At 35.0% G+C, this 17,916-nt stretch overlaps 1 protein-coding gene across 7 annotated transcripts in view; it reads right to left on the bottom strand.

The window, feature by feature from the left end:
* Window positions 1-17,916, bottom strand: part of LRRIQ1 (leucine rich repeats and IQ motif containing 1) — a 240,047-nt gene that overhangs the window by 118,760 nt on the left and 103,371 nt on the right. For all 7 annotated transcript variants that reach the window (XM_008256858.5, XM_051845711.3, XM_089307544.1 and 4 more), the window contains exons 19-22: window positions 2,596-2,685; window positions 1,822-1,943; window positions 1,207-1,302; window positions 886-968 (exon numbers count right to left, since the gene is read on the bottom strand). In XM_008256858.5, the coding sequence (XP_008255080.2) occupies window positions 886-968; window positions 1,207-1,302; window positions 1,822-1,943; window positions 2,596-2,685 (391 nt within the window). The remainder of the gene's footprint in view (window positions 1-885; window positions 969-1,206; window positions 1,303-1,821; window positions 1,944-2,595; window positions 2,686-17,916) is intronic.

Here is a 17,916-nt window from a genome sequence, read left to right as displayed (position 1 = left end):
ATACATTTTTGAATGTTTCATATGTTTACATAAACTAGAAGAAGAGGGTTAGGATAGATTTCTTACTCATCTCAGGGGTAAAACTTTAATGGAAATAGTTCACTAACAATGAAATTTGCAGAAAAGAAACTAAAAGAGTTTTTTCATGAAGTAGTTGTTTACTTTGAGCTTCTGAGTCAATTGGTAAATATAGTAATAAGTTACCTATATTACTAAGCTAATATATTCAAATAGTTTTAATTAGAGATATAAAATCATAATACCATACTATTTTTCACTAATATATATAAGCTACTCCATATATTATGTAATTATATTAAAATATCGGAAGTGTCTAAAAAAAGACAAATGCTTTCAAGAGTAACTTGGGATAGAAGAAAAGATGGCCTTGAATATTTCCTGAGTTCAATAAGATCACAAAAGATATAAACTATATTTCTTTTCCAGGTTGTAAAGTCATGAAGTCTGCACAACTAAACTCCATGGACTAGTTTATTTATAAGTTGGATTAAATAATTGAGCAATTTAAAATCACATAAAACAAGAAGCACATGAAGTAGGTGTCCTTTAGAATCAACAATTTGCAAAATAAACCAGTTCAGAAACAAATTATAACATAATTCTTAGTACACAATAGATAGGTAATCAATAGCAAACTAGATAAGAGACAGAAAAAGTAAAAAAAAAAAAAAGAGTATAACAGGGCATTCAATGTAACAGCATGATTCTCTACAAATTTTCTTAAGTTTATTGTTTGAGTCATTACCATAGGCCTATTCATCTCTGCATTCACTTCTGTTCCTATTGAATGTAATTTGAAATAAATATTTTAAATGAATTTATCTTCAATATTATACAAATTATAATTCAAATAGCATTACTCACCTATTTTTTTCTTTAGTTTCTTTGACTTCATTTTCTGTGCCCTCTTCAACATTTGTTGAGCAGTAGCAATATTCTTAAAACCCCTATTAAAAGGCAAAAAATTACAGATAATATTTACATGTGTATATATACAAATAAACACATACATCTGCATTATCTCATTCTAAATACATTTGTGTTTCCAGCTAAGAAACTGCAATTTAATCAGATATACAGTTTCTCAAAAATTAATAGATATTTTTGAAATATGAAAAAATAGCTGGTTGGACATTTAACAATACCACAATTTCTCAGTTTTTTAGTACAAAATAGACCACATACCATTCTTCTGAAATTTTTTCTTCTTTCTCAGATTTTAGCAAACTCTTTCTACTAGTCTTTGATTCAGATGTCGTGGTTAAAGTTCTATTTTCTGATCTGGCAATAGAAAAAAATCCACTTTTAACTGAATTAACACAGGAATATAAGCACTTTTTAAAAACTACAAGCTGCTTATGCTGTCTCAAACTTGGGAATAAAATGCATTTAAGTTACACGAAAACTTTATCTTGAAAAGTAATAAAAGTCTGCCATTAATTTAAAATGTTTACATTTCAATTACTTGAAGCATATTTCAAGCCTTTTGTGGAAAGTAGTGCAGCACTGGGATTTTAATTCTAATCCTTATCTCTACCTATATAGTAGTATTTAAAGATCTATTTGCTTTCAACAATTAACGACCCTATTTCGCTGACACATAACTTTTGTAGTTGTTTTAATTCACCTACCTCACCTTATTTTACACTGAAGACCATTAAATCATGACAATATTTTTAATACTAAATGTTCCATCTTCTCAACAAGTAAGTTCACATCAATTTTTGCAATACTTTTTAAAGGAATGTAATATCCTTGTCATTCACAGATTGATCCTCTGAAAAAGCAATTAAAGATTACCTGCTGTTTAATCCTGGGTGTTCTGATGAAAACACATTTTCTTTTTCATTACAGAGCCATGCTTGAGCTGGATGACTTGGTAAGTTAAGGGAAGTATCATCATATTTTAAGGTTCCAGAGATCTTATCAAGAAAGAATGTAAGTAAATATAAAATAAATTGGAAAATTCTACCATTTATTGTATTACTTTTCATAGATATTAACAAGTTGCCTCCTAAGGAAAACTCATTATAAAATTTAAAAGGATGATAAAATAAAATTTATGGAATACACATAAATATTCTTTGTTGTAGTGGAGCAGAATTTGCTTTTTGGTATAGCTCCCATATACAAAATGATTAATTGCGAAGATCTTAAAAAATCTCAGAAAACAAAACTTCAAAGATTATCAAATAAATAACAGATATTGCAGTTCATTGACCTCTGACTGAGAATCTTCAGCTGTTGCCCTCTTAATGCATATTTTTGTATTTTTAAACTGCTGTCAACTAGTGATTTTAGTCGACTGCCAAATATGCAGCTGAAGTATATCAATTTTTTTTTTTGCTACTGTGAAATAAAGTGTTGAAAGAAATCCAAAATAAAGAAAAAAAAGGAGCAAATGAAAGAAAAGCTACATGAAAAATTACATCTGGGGATGAGGAGGAAGTCAGAGGCTTCTAAAAGTAATTATGTTTTTCAAGTCAATAAATTGTATTATTAATCACTGCAGCATAGCATAACCTTAAGAAACGGGCAAAGATCAAGCACTCAGAAGTTTCCATGACATGTTACCTTTGGCCGGTGCAGCTGGTTTGAAAGCAGTGGTGTTTGTGAAGGGAAGCGGGTGGAATCTAAAGCTAGCCATTCTTTCTCTAAGGAAGCCTGAACAAGTAACCACATTAAAAAGTTAAAAAGGTTAGTTTGCATAAACTTTGTAAAGTTTCTTTTACATTGTCTTATATACTATGAATGTTGACAAAGTATATTGCAATCTTAGTTTACAGGAAAGTTGCTACTTATTGTGAGATGGTATGTATCCACTTAATGAAAACATACAGAAAAAAAGGATAAGACTTCATCCCCAAGTTTCAAATAAAGTGAAAACTTGATATTCAGTATGCTAAAAATGAAGTTCATATTGTTCAGAGTATTTAATGGTAACTCTCATTCTTGAGAGAAATTTAAACACATCACTGTAAGAAATCAACTTTTTGTTCTTGACAATGCAAGTTATATTTTCTATCAAATATCACTATTAAAATTTTATTGTGATGCATTAGCCCTAACTTTCCTATAAATAATGTCTTAAACACTGTATTACCACTTTTTCAATTTTAATCAATTTTCTAAGTGGATGGAGAGGAGGATTTAGTGGCTATGAACACAATATAAGGAACATGGTTTCTAGTATTATATTCTCTAATTCAACTACTTAGAATGACAAAAATACAAACTGAAATTCCTAAATTCCCTCTCTCTTCATCTTAAAAAAATCTTCCATTTATGGAATTTCAAAATGTATTCTTTCTACAATAAAACTGTAGTAAATATATGCATGTAGTATAACTATCTGAATCTGATTTGAGTGGATTATCTAGCGTAGCTCAGGATAAACTTCTGTGTTTCAATGATGTGTTTTGAATCTTTTTGGGAAAAAAATGATCAGAATACCAGTCAAGTTTTCTTTTTGAGATTCACTTATTTTATTTGAAAGGCAGAGTTACAGAAAGAGAGAGGGAGACACACACATACACACACACACACACACACACACAGGAGGGAGGGAGAGAGGGAGGGAGGGAAGAAGGGAGAGGGAGAGGGAGAGGGAGAGGGAGAGGGAGAGGGAGAGGGAGAGACACCATTTACTGGTTCACTCCCCAAATGGCTGCAATGGCTGGGGTGGGGTATGGGTTGGGCCAGACCAAAGCCAGGGACTTCACCTCAGTCTCCAATATGGGTGGTAGGGGCTCAAGGGCATATCATGTCTCTGGCCTTCCCAGGAGTATTAGCATGGAGGTGGATCAGAAGCAGAACAGCTGGGACTTGACCAGTGCCCATATGGGACGCTGGTGTCACAGGCTGTGGCTTAACTACACCATGGCCCTGGATAAATTGTTTTTAAGATGGTTCTAAAATTATCAATCATATTTATTATTTGTAAGTTGAATTACTATATTTTAGAGACTTACATGCAATTTCCCACTTATACAATGTCAGTGTCTTTTGATAGCTTTTTGAAAGATTATTGGAAGGGCAGGACGAACTCATTGAGGGCAGGCAGGCAGGCAAGGCAATGGCAGCTTTTCCATATGACATTTAGTCTTAGGAAATATGGGCAAACTTGTGTGACTTGATTATGTAATTTAGCACCTAAATAGTTGTTAGGTAGAGATTATTTGGAAACAATTGTTACTTGTCAGGAGGAAAATATTCAAGAGGCTTACTGTGCAACATGATGACTATAGTTAATGACATTGTATTGTGTTCTGAAAGTCACTGGGACAGTCAGTTTCAAGCATCCTCACCACAAAAAAATGGTAACGTGTTAGGTAATGGTTTATGTTAATATGCTGAATTTAGCCATTCTGCAACAAATACATATTTCAAAATATTATGTATGTTGTATGCAATACACATATATAATTTTGTCAATTAAAATTATGCATTTCAGTATTCCTACATAAGGTGTTATTGAAAAGACAGAATGAGCAAGCACTCTCTTATCAGAACTGTTACTGTTTCTCCTTCTCATTTTCACAGAAAGAAAGAAAAAGGCTGAAAATGGTGGTTCCAAAACAATGGCTACGATTCAGGGCCATACTACAAATAAAACAAGAGACTATGTGTCAGATTTGCTTTGGCACCTTTGGGAAGGTATGGGAAAATAAACTACTGTAATTTCTTAGCAATATATTCGAGCTGCTTATGTTGATTGCTTGATAAATCAGGCCAAGAATTCAGTAAACTCCTACTAATTTTTACAACCAAAATTTTCTGATTAGCTTACGATGGGTGATAAATTTGATAAAAAAGAATTGCCATTTGATACAACATTGCAAGGACTGGATGCTGGCTTTGGATTTTTTAAAATTCTTTAAGTGATAAAGGAAAATATGATCTATCCCAAGAAAGATCAAGGGTGATGGTAATCAGCTATAATCAAATTGGTATTTTTATTCTCATGAAAACTGCTAAAATGAAGACAAGATGTGAAGATGTGAAGGAGATAATAGTATAAGAAGCAATGTACCACCTAACAAGTAGCTGTGGAAAAGGATCAGGATAAGAAGTCTGACTTCTACACTATTTTTTAAATGAACTTTTACTTTTAGTTAAACAGCTAACAAAGAACCTCTAGAAAGCTAGTTGTTTTGTCTCTGCAGCAGAGCAAGATTTCACAAACACGTGATCTCTTTTCCTTGTCATGCAGGTAAATAAAGGGTACTCTTCCTTGGACAGGCTCTATAAATTCTGGAGACATTTTTCATTTTTCAAATTGCTATATAAAAGTCAAAAAATTAAAAATATTTTTTCTTATTTTGAATATAAGATCAAAAATGTTCTGGGATTCCAACAAGCCTTTATAATCCAACAATCTCAGTAATTTTAGAAACATAAAGAAGAGGTTTAATATAAAATACTAATTATTTAAGAAATTATATAATTAAAACCAAAAATATTAACAAGACTAATGATTTATAAGAATTTTAATTATATAATTTTTAATTTTTTATAAAAGATTTATGTATTTACTTCAAAGGGACAGTAAAAGAGAGCGAGAGGGAGAGTGGGAGAGAGGGAGAGAGAGAGAGAGAGAGAGAGAGAGAGAGATCTTTCATCTGCTGGTTTACTCCCCAAATGGTTGCAGCCAGGAACTGGGAACTCCATGTGGCTCTCTTACATGTGTGGCAGGGACCCAAGCACTTAGGAGATCTTCTGCTGCCTCTCCTGATGCATTAGCAGGGAGCTGGATCAGAAGTGAAGCAGCTGAGATTCAAATTCTCTCTCAAAGGGATGCTGGCTTCACAGACAGTGGCTTATTCTGCTGCACCACAATCTGACCCTGAGTTCAAGTATTTAACATCAAGTGTATTTGGCATTATCTAATATTTTGAGGGAAATAAGACCTCAAATTTTCAGGAGGAATTGGCCAAGAAAGATAAACAGATGGTTTAAAACCTTATATTAAGATATCAATCTATTCAGTACACATTTACACAAATTATTCTGTTCACATTCAGTTAAGGGTCTGGGTAGCTCAATGGTTACTAAAGGACTCTTATCAAATGGGCTTAACTTTGATACCTTTGCAACTATATAATCTTAATTGAACAACTGATGACATATACATATATCATACATACATACCACCCCTATATATATTATATAATTTGGCTTTTGATCAGAGAAGAACTTGTTTTGTTGTAATCCAACTTTGAGAGAGTATAGCATAAGGCTATCAGAAACAGGAGCCACAAATAATAAGGATGATAATGTTTTTATATCTATAAGGAAATTTTCATGCCATCTAGAGAAATCCTGATGTATGACACTAGGACCAGACTTGCCGAGGACACAAGTCAGTTAATGTTGAATAGGTACTAGACATTTTTAAAGTAGTAACTTGGTCATTCCCCTTCTCCTTACTTCCTCTCCCACCTTGCCCCGAAATTTTTCTCCTCTGTCCAATTTGACACTTGCTGTATCAAAAATAATTATAATATTTAGTGATTCCCTTTATAGCATTTTACAATACTTAACGGTTCAAAAATGTATCCCATTATGAATTCCCAAATTTCACTTTTCTCAGTGTAGAAGCATACATGTTCATATTGTTGGAGATTGCTGTTATCTGTCATGTATGTCTCTTTCCATCATACCAAATATTTAACTTTTTCTTTAGTCTTGTCCTTTGCCTTTATTTTAGGTTTTGTTTTTCTATCTTCTAACTAAACATTGTAATACACACACATACACACATAACTTTGTGACTTTGATTTGACTAAACTCCAGAGCTGAAAGCAGCCTAATACATTTTACCTCTTTCATAAAAATTATTCCTATAAATTTATTGATTCTGCCCCTCACCTGAGACAAGAAACAATTAGAAATTTGACTCTTCTGGTATAATATTAGCTTTCTCCACCTCATTTGGGTTTAAGAACTCATAAAATATTGGCTGTTTAAAGAAAATTATACTGGTTCTTTACATGTTGACTTCTAAATTGTTTGAATGAAAGAGAAAATAAAATCAGTTAAACTAAGTCAACAAATAAAAACATCAGTGAAAATTCATTTTAAAAATTAGAAGGTAAAAAATCAAAGTGCGAATGTAGATAACCATACCATCTGAAACTACTCAAATAGGTTCTTTTGGATTCTTATTAAGTTACTGAAGGAGAGATAAACATCTAGATGGCTAAAACTATTTTTTAAAGTCTGTCAAGCACTATGGACTCATTATTCATCATTGCTTCTGAAGTTCATTATGACTAGGTACTTAATGGCAGGAGATAATTATTCATGAGCCTTTCATACCTGCATATCTGTGATGACTTTCATCTAGACTGTTGTTTCAGGGATGTTTGCATAGCTGACAGTATGCAAATATAGAGACAGTGTTTCCCATACTGGCACAGGACACTATCCTATCAAGACTCCTGGTTTATAGAGCCAAAGGTTTCAACTCAAGAGATATGACTATGGTTCACAGTGATGTAAGGTCCTAAATTTACCTTGTAAGTAAGGTCTTTTAGGCCAAGTCAATGTGCAATTACTGTTCTTCCATATCTGAATGTATAGTAGAAATTGATGGTGATAAGCTTTGCTGTTCCATCCTGTAGGTCCTAGAGGGGATTATCTCAAAAAGAGTAGATTGGCCACTGATAGCGTGACCACTGGATCTGGATTTAGGGTGAGCACTGATATTCAAGGATTTCCAAGGATTTTATTATACAGATGACACAGTGTTGGTTGTCAAGTCAAATTAATATGTAAATTATATCACCACTTTTAAAGCATTAGTTTCTATGTATCTATTTTTTCTATTTATTAGTCGCTGATTATGCTGGGTGTTATCACAACTCTGTTGGCAATAGTAAATCTGGACATAAGTCTGGGCCCCATCCATTAGGTAGAGTTTTTTGGGATATAAGGAAGAACAAACAGTTCCCACAGCAGCAAAGGAAAAACACTGACTTTTTCACGACTAACAAAAGAGGTCCAATACCTTACTATACCGCTTTAGTACTTGATTGAAACCCCTGGCAATGATGACAGCCTTCACCCAGAGGCGTCCTTTGTGGTTTTGGAATATTGGACTTTCTGAAAAAACAAGCAGGTGCACTCCTATTAAAAAGAAGCCATGGGGCCGGTACTGTGGCGCAGTGGGTTAACACCTTGGCCTGAAGCACCAGCATCCCATATGGGAGCCGGTTCGAGTCCCGGCTGCTCCTCTTCCCATCCAGCTCTCTGCTATGGCCTGGGATAGCAGTGGAAGACGGCCCAAGTTCTTGGGCCCCTGCACCTGCATGGGAGACCTGGAAGAAGCTCCTGGCTCCTGGCTTTGGATCAGCACAGCTCCAGCCATTGAGGCCATCTGGGGAGTGAACCAGTGGATGGAAGATCTCTCTCTCTGTCTCTCTGTAATCTGTCTTTCAAATAAATAAAATAAATCTTTTTTTTTTTTAAAGAAGCCATTAGCTTCTTATGGGCCTCTTTCAGAAATAACGACTAATCCTTGGAGACTCTCTGATCTGTTACTCTGTTTTGGGTGGGGCAATTTGGGTTCTCATAAGGTGGGACAGTCTCCAAAAGTGTCATTTGTCAAAAGGAAATGGAAGTGCAGTTAACCTGATCTCTGTAGCAACACAGCTTTAAGTGAAAAGGTAGCTAGGTAGCTACTCTTGATAGAAAAGCTTTTATTTCATTGTTATTATTTTAAGATTTATTTATTTATTTGAAAGTCTGAGTTGAGAGACAGAGAGAGAAAGAGAGAGAGAGAGGGAGAGAACCTTCCATCTTCTGGTTCACTCCCCAGATGGCTACAATGCCAGGGGCTGGGCCAGGCTGAAGCTAGGAGCCAGGAGCTTCTTCTGGGTCTCCCACGTGGGTGGCAGAGGCCCAAGCACTTGGGCTATTCTCTGATGTTTTCCCATGCCATTTGCGGAGAGCTGCATGGGAAGTGGAACAGCCAGGACTCGAATTACAGCCTACATGGGATACCAGTATCGCAGGTGGAGGCTTTACCTACTATGTCAAAATGACAGCCCCTAGAAAAACTTTATCTCTACTGCCTGAAACAAAGCTGCTGCATTGACAGGACCTCAATTAATCCAAACTTCCCTAAATCCTTTAGATAGCTTCAGGGATGGTTTGCTAAGCTAAAATCCAACTAACTCTTGGGCTATTGCCAATGGCCTCACAGTTTGGTCTTTTTGTGAAAAATGAAAGACTTGCATACTAAAGACACCTTGCTTTGGGCTCTCGAACATAGAAAAGAAACTACAACTGCTTATAGAACTATGTTGGTTCTTCATATAGATGTCACGATGATAGCCTCTTCTCTGATGAGAACAACTGAACTCAAATTACTGATTGGGAAAAACTCAGTTCCTGATGTAGAAACCATTAATGCATACAAGACTTAAGACTCCTGAAAAATTTAGTCAAATGTCTTAGAACAGAAGAGCTCTCATCTAGTGGATCTTTGCCCTTGACTGCCTCTAGAAAATTGACTACAACTTCGAAGCCCGGCCACTGTTGACATCTTTCAGGTTATTAATTAGCTGTCTTTGGCATACCATATGACCCTTGAAATTAGCTTGAATAATTTTTCTGTTTTTTGGACCACTTGAATTGGATAGTTATGTTCCTTTTATCACAAAATCTACTAAATAACAAGAGGATAATCTGATTCAACCTATCTCATGCCCTTCCATCCACACAGTTACATGGCAGGTTGACATTCACTGGAATGTGGCAGTCCCCTGAAAAAAAATATCATATCCTTGCAGCCACTTCCTAAGAAATAACAGGGAAAAGTGCATTGAAGCCAATATAGATCTATTTGGACAACTCAGGAATCTATCCTGATTATTTCTAGACATGATAAGGATAACTGACATATCCTCTTGGTACAGCCTTGTCGAAGGAAACTTATGCTTTCAAATTAATCCTCATTAAGTTGTGTGTGTTCCTTGTTTTTGAACTTCCCAAAAGAGTAAATGCATGTGTTCCTTGTTTCTGAATTCCCAAAAGAAAAGTTATCAATAGGAAGCTAGAAAATAGAAATAAAGCTACAGCCACTGAAGCTGGACATCTAATTTTGAACAGAGAACTACAATCCAGTACCCTGTAAAGAGTGGGGAGACATGGGACATTACTGATTGTCCTAAACACTGCCCCTGAAATCTTCTTCTTGTGTATCTTTTAAACTGCTGCAAACACCTTACATTTAGCTTAATACTGAGTCTGCCATACCCTTCCAGAAGGTTCTGACCACAGTCTGACAGTCATTTACCTTAGCTTTATTAAGAAGTCTATCAAGAGGTGTCAGTTCTAGTCCCGGCTGCTCCTCTTCCGATCTAGCTCCCTGCTATGACCTAGGATAGCAGTAAGAAGATGGCCCAAGTCCTTGGGCCCCTACAGCCACATGGGAGATCCGGAAGAAGCTCCTGGCTCCTGGCTTCAGATGGGCACAGCTCCGGCCATTGCAGCCAATTGGAGAGTGAGCCATCGGATGGAAGACTTTCTCTCTCTCTCTGCTTCTCCTCTCTCTGTATAACTCTGACTTTCAAATAAATAAATAAATCTCTAAAAAAAAGAAGTCTATCAAGTCAGTAGAATATGACCCAAATCTTGCAACTGTTTTGTAAAAAATCTCTTCACACTTAGTCATCCCTTATGGTGTACAAATGCTACCTAGAAGATACCTGATCATAAGACATCTTCAAATTTTTAAGAAAACACAAATATGGCACTGAGAAGCATTCAGGTTACCATCAACTCATTGACTAGAGGGATTTTGGATGGCACAATTATCTTAGATGTCTCTTTGAGGGACAAGAAAGGATCCTCTGTATCTGGATTAAAGCCTCAAACCTAATGAGAAGGTCAATAGTAAAAAGTAAAAAGCCAGTTGCGGTATTGGTAATAACCTTAATTAAATGCATCACGGAGCAAATTCAATGATTTTTGTCCCAGTTCCCATCAGTTAGGTTATTCAGATTATTGGGGTGGTGTATTATAAGGAAATGGGATGGATATTATATATTGAGATATAAATCTCCATCACTTTTCTAATATTTCTCCATGACCTACAACAGGCTTTGTTCCAGACTATCCTTTCAAAAGTATGCAGATAGCTAATAGACTTGGAAGACACAGACAATGTTTCCCTTGGGATAGAGGGAAAATTTATTTGTTGTCCAATATAAAAGAGAGAACTACTTCTTTGGGGGCATATGCTGAACAGGGATGCTAATCGTCCTTTATACGATGAGGAGGAATTTGCTAGCCTCAGGATTACTAGGATTACCTTGAAGACATGGAACCTGGGGACCAAAAATCTAAGAAAAACACACATTTCCTGCTGCATGTTGTAAAAATGATAGATGTTTTTGTCTGTAACCCGGAAGTCTCATTTCTTCTACCAGCATCCATGCAAACATAGCAGCTTAACTTATTAAATTGCATGCAAGGCAAAATCAGATGCCTCAAGTTCTTGGCACCAATAAATTAGGGTAAACTATACTTAATAAAACTGAAACAAAATGATTCCTGTTTATCAGTGTCCCCTTAATCAGCTGTTTGTTACAATAAATCACATTTCTGAGGCAATAAATAATTAAACAGAAAAATTTGATGGCAGATTGATCTAGGTTTTTTGATCCTGATTACTTAGAAAGACAATTTTACATTCATTTTCCTTCAAGGAATTTTAACTCATTGCAAATATACAAATCTATTTCTGACATCCTGTAAACCTGGGATTATGTTATTTCTGTCTATGAACCTATCTTCATAGCAATCTGCATACGGACCAGTATCTATACCTGCCATATTGTAACCACTCATTTTTTTGCTGGTTGAAGGAGAATAATTACATTAGAATTGTTTTTATATAATTATAGTTTGATGTATCTTAAACATTTAGAAGACTTAATCCAAAAGGAAATTATTTTTATTACCTAAATAAGTGAAAAAGGAAAAATTCTGTTCAGGTAAGTCTTGTACTTGCATACAGGAAAGTTGGAGAGAGAAATAAAAGGGAAAAAGTACAGAGATACCCCATGATGTGATTATGTCCTCTGGAGTTAAAAGACAGATTTAAAATAAAGTGATAGAAATTGAAAAGGGATGAAAAAGAGGTCAAAGGAAGACAAAGTCATAATACCTTCTAATGTGTGACTTGGTTTTGATTACTAGCTTCTCTTAATTATAATCTGTATAATCTCTACTTTTTAAATTATCCATGTAAAACATAATTTAACTCTGTTCCTCAAAAGTTAATAATAACTTCGTATTGCACTTATAAACCCAAAGTGCCTAACATCATAAACCAGGCCTAGGGTGGACCAATCCCAGGCCATTTTTCTATTTCTTCCTCCTCCCTGGTTTTCCGCGTCAACTAATCGCTCTACATATTGCAAACTATCTGTTCCTTTAATACATTAGGTGAGTTCGTATTTCAGGGTTTACATACTTACCTGACAGTTACTCTGAGGCTATTCTCTCACTTGATTTTCACATCTTTGTTTAAATGTTACACCTTACATGTAGGCCTTCCCTGATCATCCACTTAAATACACATTGCTCTATCCCATACCCTTCCTTATTTGTATATCAACTTGTAGTATCTTATTGTATAGTGTATATTTACATGTGTATTTACAGTTACCTAAAGTAAGCTGTAAGCACTGTGAGGTCAGGTATCTTATCTTTTCAGTTTACTTTGGTAAGAACACAACCTAGAAAATTTCAGATGCCTATTGACTATTGAAATAGTCACCTATCAAAATTTAAACTCTGGCCATGATAGGAAATGTCGAATTAGAATTAAGATCCTCCTTGGAACATCCATGAATATTCTTAAAAAAATCACATAAGAAAAGGAAAAGCAATCAAAGCAATAGTCATTAATAAGCCACAATTCTGGAGAACAGAGGCTCATGCTGATGTGAGCCCTCTATTTCCCTTCACATTTTCCCTCAGGGAAAGTCGCAGTTTAATTGAAAGTAAAGAGATGCAGAGCACGAATGTGAGGCTTGCTTACAGTTTTACAGGGATGAGAAGACAGAAGTTGAAGTTTGAGGATGCTAACATAAGGATGCCAAGGATTAAAGGTCCAAGAACCCAGTGAAATTTGAGCTCATATTCATGTATACAACTTGCCTTCATGTATTTGCCAACTCCAACTGCACATGTGTACATGAGGTGCCAAGCATCATAGGGCAACAGAAACAACTGGGGGTGAAGAAGCTAAGAAGGAATTTCTTTCTTTTTTCTTTCTTTTTTTTTTTTTTTTTTGACAGGCAGAGTTAAAGAGAGAGAGATTTTCAATTTAAAAAAAAAAAAAACCACACAAATTTGGCCAGCACCGCGGCTCAACAGGCTAATCCTCTGCCTAGCGGCGCCGGCACACCAGGTTCTAGTCCCGGTCAGGGCGCTGGATTCTGTCCCGGTTGCCCCTCTTCCAGGCCAGCTCTCTGCTATGGCCAGGGAGTGCAGTGGAGGATGGCCCAAGTGCTTGGGCTCTGCACCCCAAGGGAGACCAAGAGAAGCACCTGGCTCCTGCCTTTGGATCAGCGCGGTGCGCTGGCTGCAGCGCGCCGGCCACGGTGGCCATTGGAGGGTGAACCAATGGCAAAAGGAAGACCTTTCTCTCTGTCTCTCTCTCTCACTGTCCACTCTGCCTGTTAAAAAACAAAACAAAACAAAACAAAACAAAAACACAAATTTATAAACAACTTATAGAAATAAACCTACAAGTGATGCATTAAGAATGTTTTGAAAAATATCATATGAAGAATGTGCAAGAAAATATAGGAAATGCTAGAAAATTTCAACATATGAGTGGAATTTCTAAAACAAGAACCAAGTAACATTGTATAGCTAAAAAAAAAAAAAAAAAAAACCCCAGAAATTAAACATTCAATAGGGAAGCTAAAAGATGATTAGAAAAAGCCAGGTAGGATAATTAGCAAATTATAAGATAGAACAGTAGGAAACATCCAAATTACAACACATAATACTCCATGACATTGGCTGGGGCAATGATTTTTTGGATATGACCCTAAAAGCATAGTCAACAAAAGAAAAAAGAGACAAATGGGATAAAGCAAGTTAAAAAGTTTCTACATTGCAAAGGAAACAACAAAGAGATAATCCATAGAATGGGAAAAATAATTGGAAAGTATATTTAGGACCTTTAAAAATTTCATAGAAAAAATCATAATATGAAAAATCGGTATGGATTTCCTTTCTTTTTTGCACCAAAATAAACTACTCTTTATTTTTTAAAAAAGAAGATTCATTTTATTTGAAAGGTGGAATTACGGAGAGGGATAGACAGAGGCAGAGAGAGAGGTCTTCCATCTACTGGTCTACTCCCTAAATGGCTGTTATGGCAGGGCTGGGCCAGGCTGATGCCAGGAGCCAGCAGCTTCATCCAGGTCTCCCATAGGGGTACAGGGGCCCAAGCACTTGGGCCCCCTTTGATGCCTTCCCTGGCAGAGCATTATCAGGGAGATTATATAGAAGTGGAGGAGCTGAGATTCGAACTAGCATCCATATGGGATGCTGGTGCTTCAGGTGGCACCTTAGCCTGCCAAGCCACAGTGCCAGACCCTAAACTAGTCTTTTAGTTCCATTTTTTTCCCATGAGCTATTTGAAGCACCCTTACACATCAGCTATTTGGGAGTGAACAAGAAGATGGAATCTCTTTCTACCTTTCTCTGTGCCTCTTAGCCTCTCAAATAATAATAAACATTAAAAATATATACACAAAAATAACCTGAATAATTATTAAAAATAAAAAATGTCAAAACAAAATATATAATTAAGTAAAACCCAACTGTACACTGTTATAAAATGCAATTTAGATATAAAAGCACAGAAATGTTGACTAGGATTGGTTAGAAAAAAGTATCAGGAAAATAATAGCTGAAAGAAAGCAGCTACAGATACAAAATTATTAGACTTAACAGTCCTTAAGGCAGTCAGTGAAGAGATAAAGAGGAAAATGTTATGACAAATGAATCAGTGATACAACGATTTATGCTAAATGTGTATGCCCTAATAACATAGCCTTCAAGTATGAGGACAATTTGAGGACAAATTTGACAGAACAGACATCAATTTATAGAAATCCAGAATTGACTCAATAAAGCCTGAAGTTTTCACATACGTGGCATTTAGATACATTCTTCTATTTGCCAAAACACTTAAATGCGCCTCAGGAAAAAGCTACATGCTGTTTATTGCATATCAGGATTTTAGGATTAAAAGAAAGTATATAAAAAAAGACTTTTCTTTCAATAACTCATAGAATGCCTCTCCCCTCACCACCATAAGAAAACACAAGATTTTTAAAAGCACAATTAATAAACTTGAAGTAATTAGCATTTTAGTAACAAAATACACGTTCCTTTCAAGTTCACATGGAATATTTTTCCAAAGACATTATATGCTGGGAAAAACTTTCAAGAAACAAATAATACAAATATATCAAACACTTTCAGACAACAGAAACAGTGGAAACATTTCCCAATCAAATGTGTAAGACCAACAAATTCCTGATACCAAAATCTGAAAAGAAAGCTGTACAAAAAGAAAAAAAATGTACAGGCCAAATTTATTCTTGAGTGTAAGAACAAAAATTTTAAAAATTAGAAAATCAAATCCAGTGATATTTAAAAAAAGAATATACATATAGCCAAGTTTGTTTATTCTGGGAATATAAGGCAATATTTGAAAATCAATCAATATACAGGCATAAAAAGAATCTGATAAAATCCAAAATACATATGGAATCATCATCATCATCATTATTATCATCATCATCACCATCATCTTAACCTCTAAGATGTTAAGGAAAGTAACTGCCATAAACCATAAAAAGTTTCTGTAAGAAATCCACAGCAAACATCTTAATGTCATATTGAAAGTGTTCACCCTGAGACCCGGAAGTAGAAAAGGATGTTTGCTAATGTCAACACTATTCTACATTGTACTGGCAGAAGTAATTGGGATAGTAAGCAAAAAAACAAAAGAATAACACCGTTGAAAAGAAAAAACTATTATCATTGTTCTCACTTGACATGACCGTGTATATGGAATTTAAAAGACTTGACAACTATTAAAATTAGTAAGTGATTTATTCATTTACAAAGTGGGTAAATATAAATTGGTCAATAAACAAAAATAAATTGTATTTCTATATACCGATTGAGTATAATATCAGAAAGCATCACTTATCGATGTAGAAATCTAAAAAAATACAAGACCACTATGAAGGAAACCTTGATGATTTCCTACTATTTTGTATATTCCAAAAATCTTTGTATATTTTATTTTCATCAGTAGTATCATACCAGAGGGACTAGAAAGCAGACTAATTAATAGATGTCATTATGAAATAGTGTTTTCCATATTAAAGTTTATTGGAAATAAATTCTGTTCAGTAAGGAAAGCAGGTTTCAATTCACTGAACTCTTTAGCAGGTAAATGAAATTTAATTGTGATGAACATCAGAAAGAAATTTACGATGGGAAGTAAATTTAAAAAGCATCTGTATGTAAAATGCAAGTAATTTAAAAGTAGTTAAATTATTTAGTATTTTTTAAATTATTTAGTATTTAAAAGTAGTTAAATTATTTAGTATTAATAGCTAGTTCTTATTTTATTAAACAGAAAAATAATTTTCTTCCTAACTGACATTGTAAGGAAATTTCAATAACCAGTTTGATTCCTGGAATTTTTGAGGTTGGAGAGAAAAAGGCTGTGAAATATTTATAAATTTTATAATTATTTTATCCATGCATCAGGTAAAATAAATAGTCATAACATTTTGGAAACTTGCTGATCAGCAACATGCTTTAAAAACACCATCTTATCCTAATAAAATAGTGTTGAATTTTTAAACTTTTCTGTTAAGGTATGATTATAATTAGGAAAACACTTCATATAAACAACAGTGCTTTGTCCTTACAATAGATTCATGTCTATAGTCTTTTTTATGTAATTTTCATAAATTCATAATTCAGTATTACAATGAAATTTGGAGACCCCCAATTATGTCTGAAAAGATTTAGAAAATAGATCTTAAGTTACCTAACTGAATTTTTTAAAAAGACTTATTTATTTATCTCAAAGTCAGAATTACACACAGAGAGGAGAGGCAGAGGGAGAGGTCTTCCATCTGATGGTTCACTCCCTAATTGGCCACAATGACCAGAGCTGTGCCAATCTGAAGCCAGGAGCCAGGAGCTTTTTCCGGGTCCCCCATGTGGGTGCAGGGGCCCAAGGACTTGGGCCATCTTCTACTGTTTTCCCAGGCCATAGCAGAGAGCCGGATTGGAAGAGGAGCAGTCAGAACTAGAACCGGCACCCATATCCTGCTGCGTCACAGCGCTGGTCCCTACCTAACTGAATTTTAAAACATACTATACTGCTGAACACCAGGGTTCTCATTGATATGTCACATATGCATACATGAAAACATAAGATTATGCTTAACTCTCAGAGTTGTACCACTCCCATTTTAATCTTGAAACACATTAATTATTAGAAATAGGTTATTACACCAGTTATCATGAGAAGGTATGTAGCTAGAGAACCTTAAAGCTGATTTAGTTAAAATAAATGTAACATTAAATATATTTTTGAATCATTTAGTAATAAAATATATACAGTTGATGCTAGTTTTTGTTAGCACAGCATAAACCAGCTGCACAGATTTTCCCTGTTTTCGATCCTTCTCAAGGTGGAACAATATTCCCAAGTATGCACTAGGCAGTCTCCAAAACTGAAAAGTTTCCCCAAGTCATCCTCCTGAGTGATGAAAATATTAGCAGCAACAACTCATCCTTTACTTTATTACAAACCTAGAA

Source organism: Oryctolagus cuniculus, chromosome 11, assembly GCF_051225735.1.
Source record: "Oryctolagus cuniculus isolate XC-2025 breed Fujian yellow rabbit chromosome 11, ASM5122573v1, whole genome shotgun sequence".
Classification (NCBI taxonomy): Eukaryota; Metazoa; Chordata; class Mammalia; order Lagomorpha; family Leporidae; genus Oryctolagus; species Oryctolagus cuniculus.
This window is presented reverse-complemented; position numbering and strand designations above follow the sequence as displayed.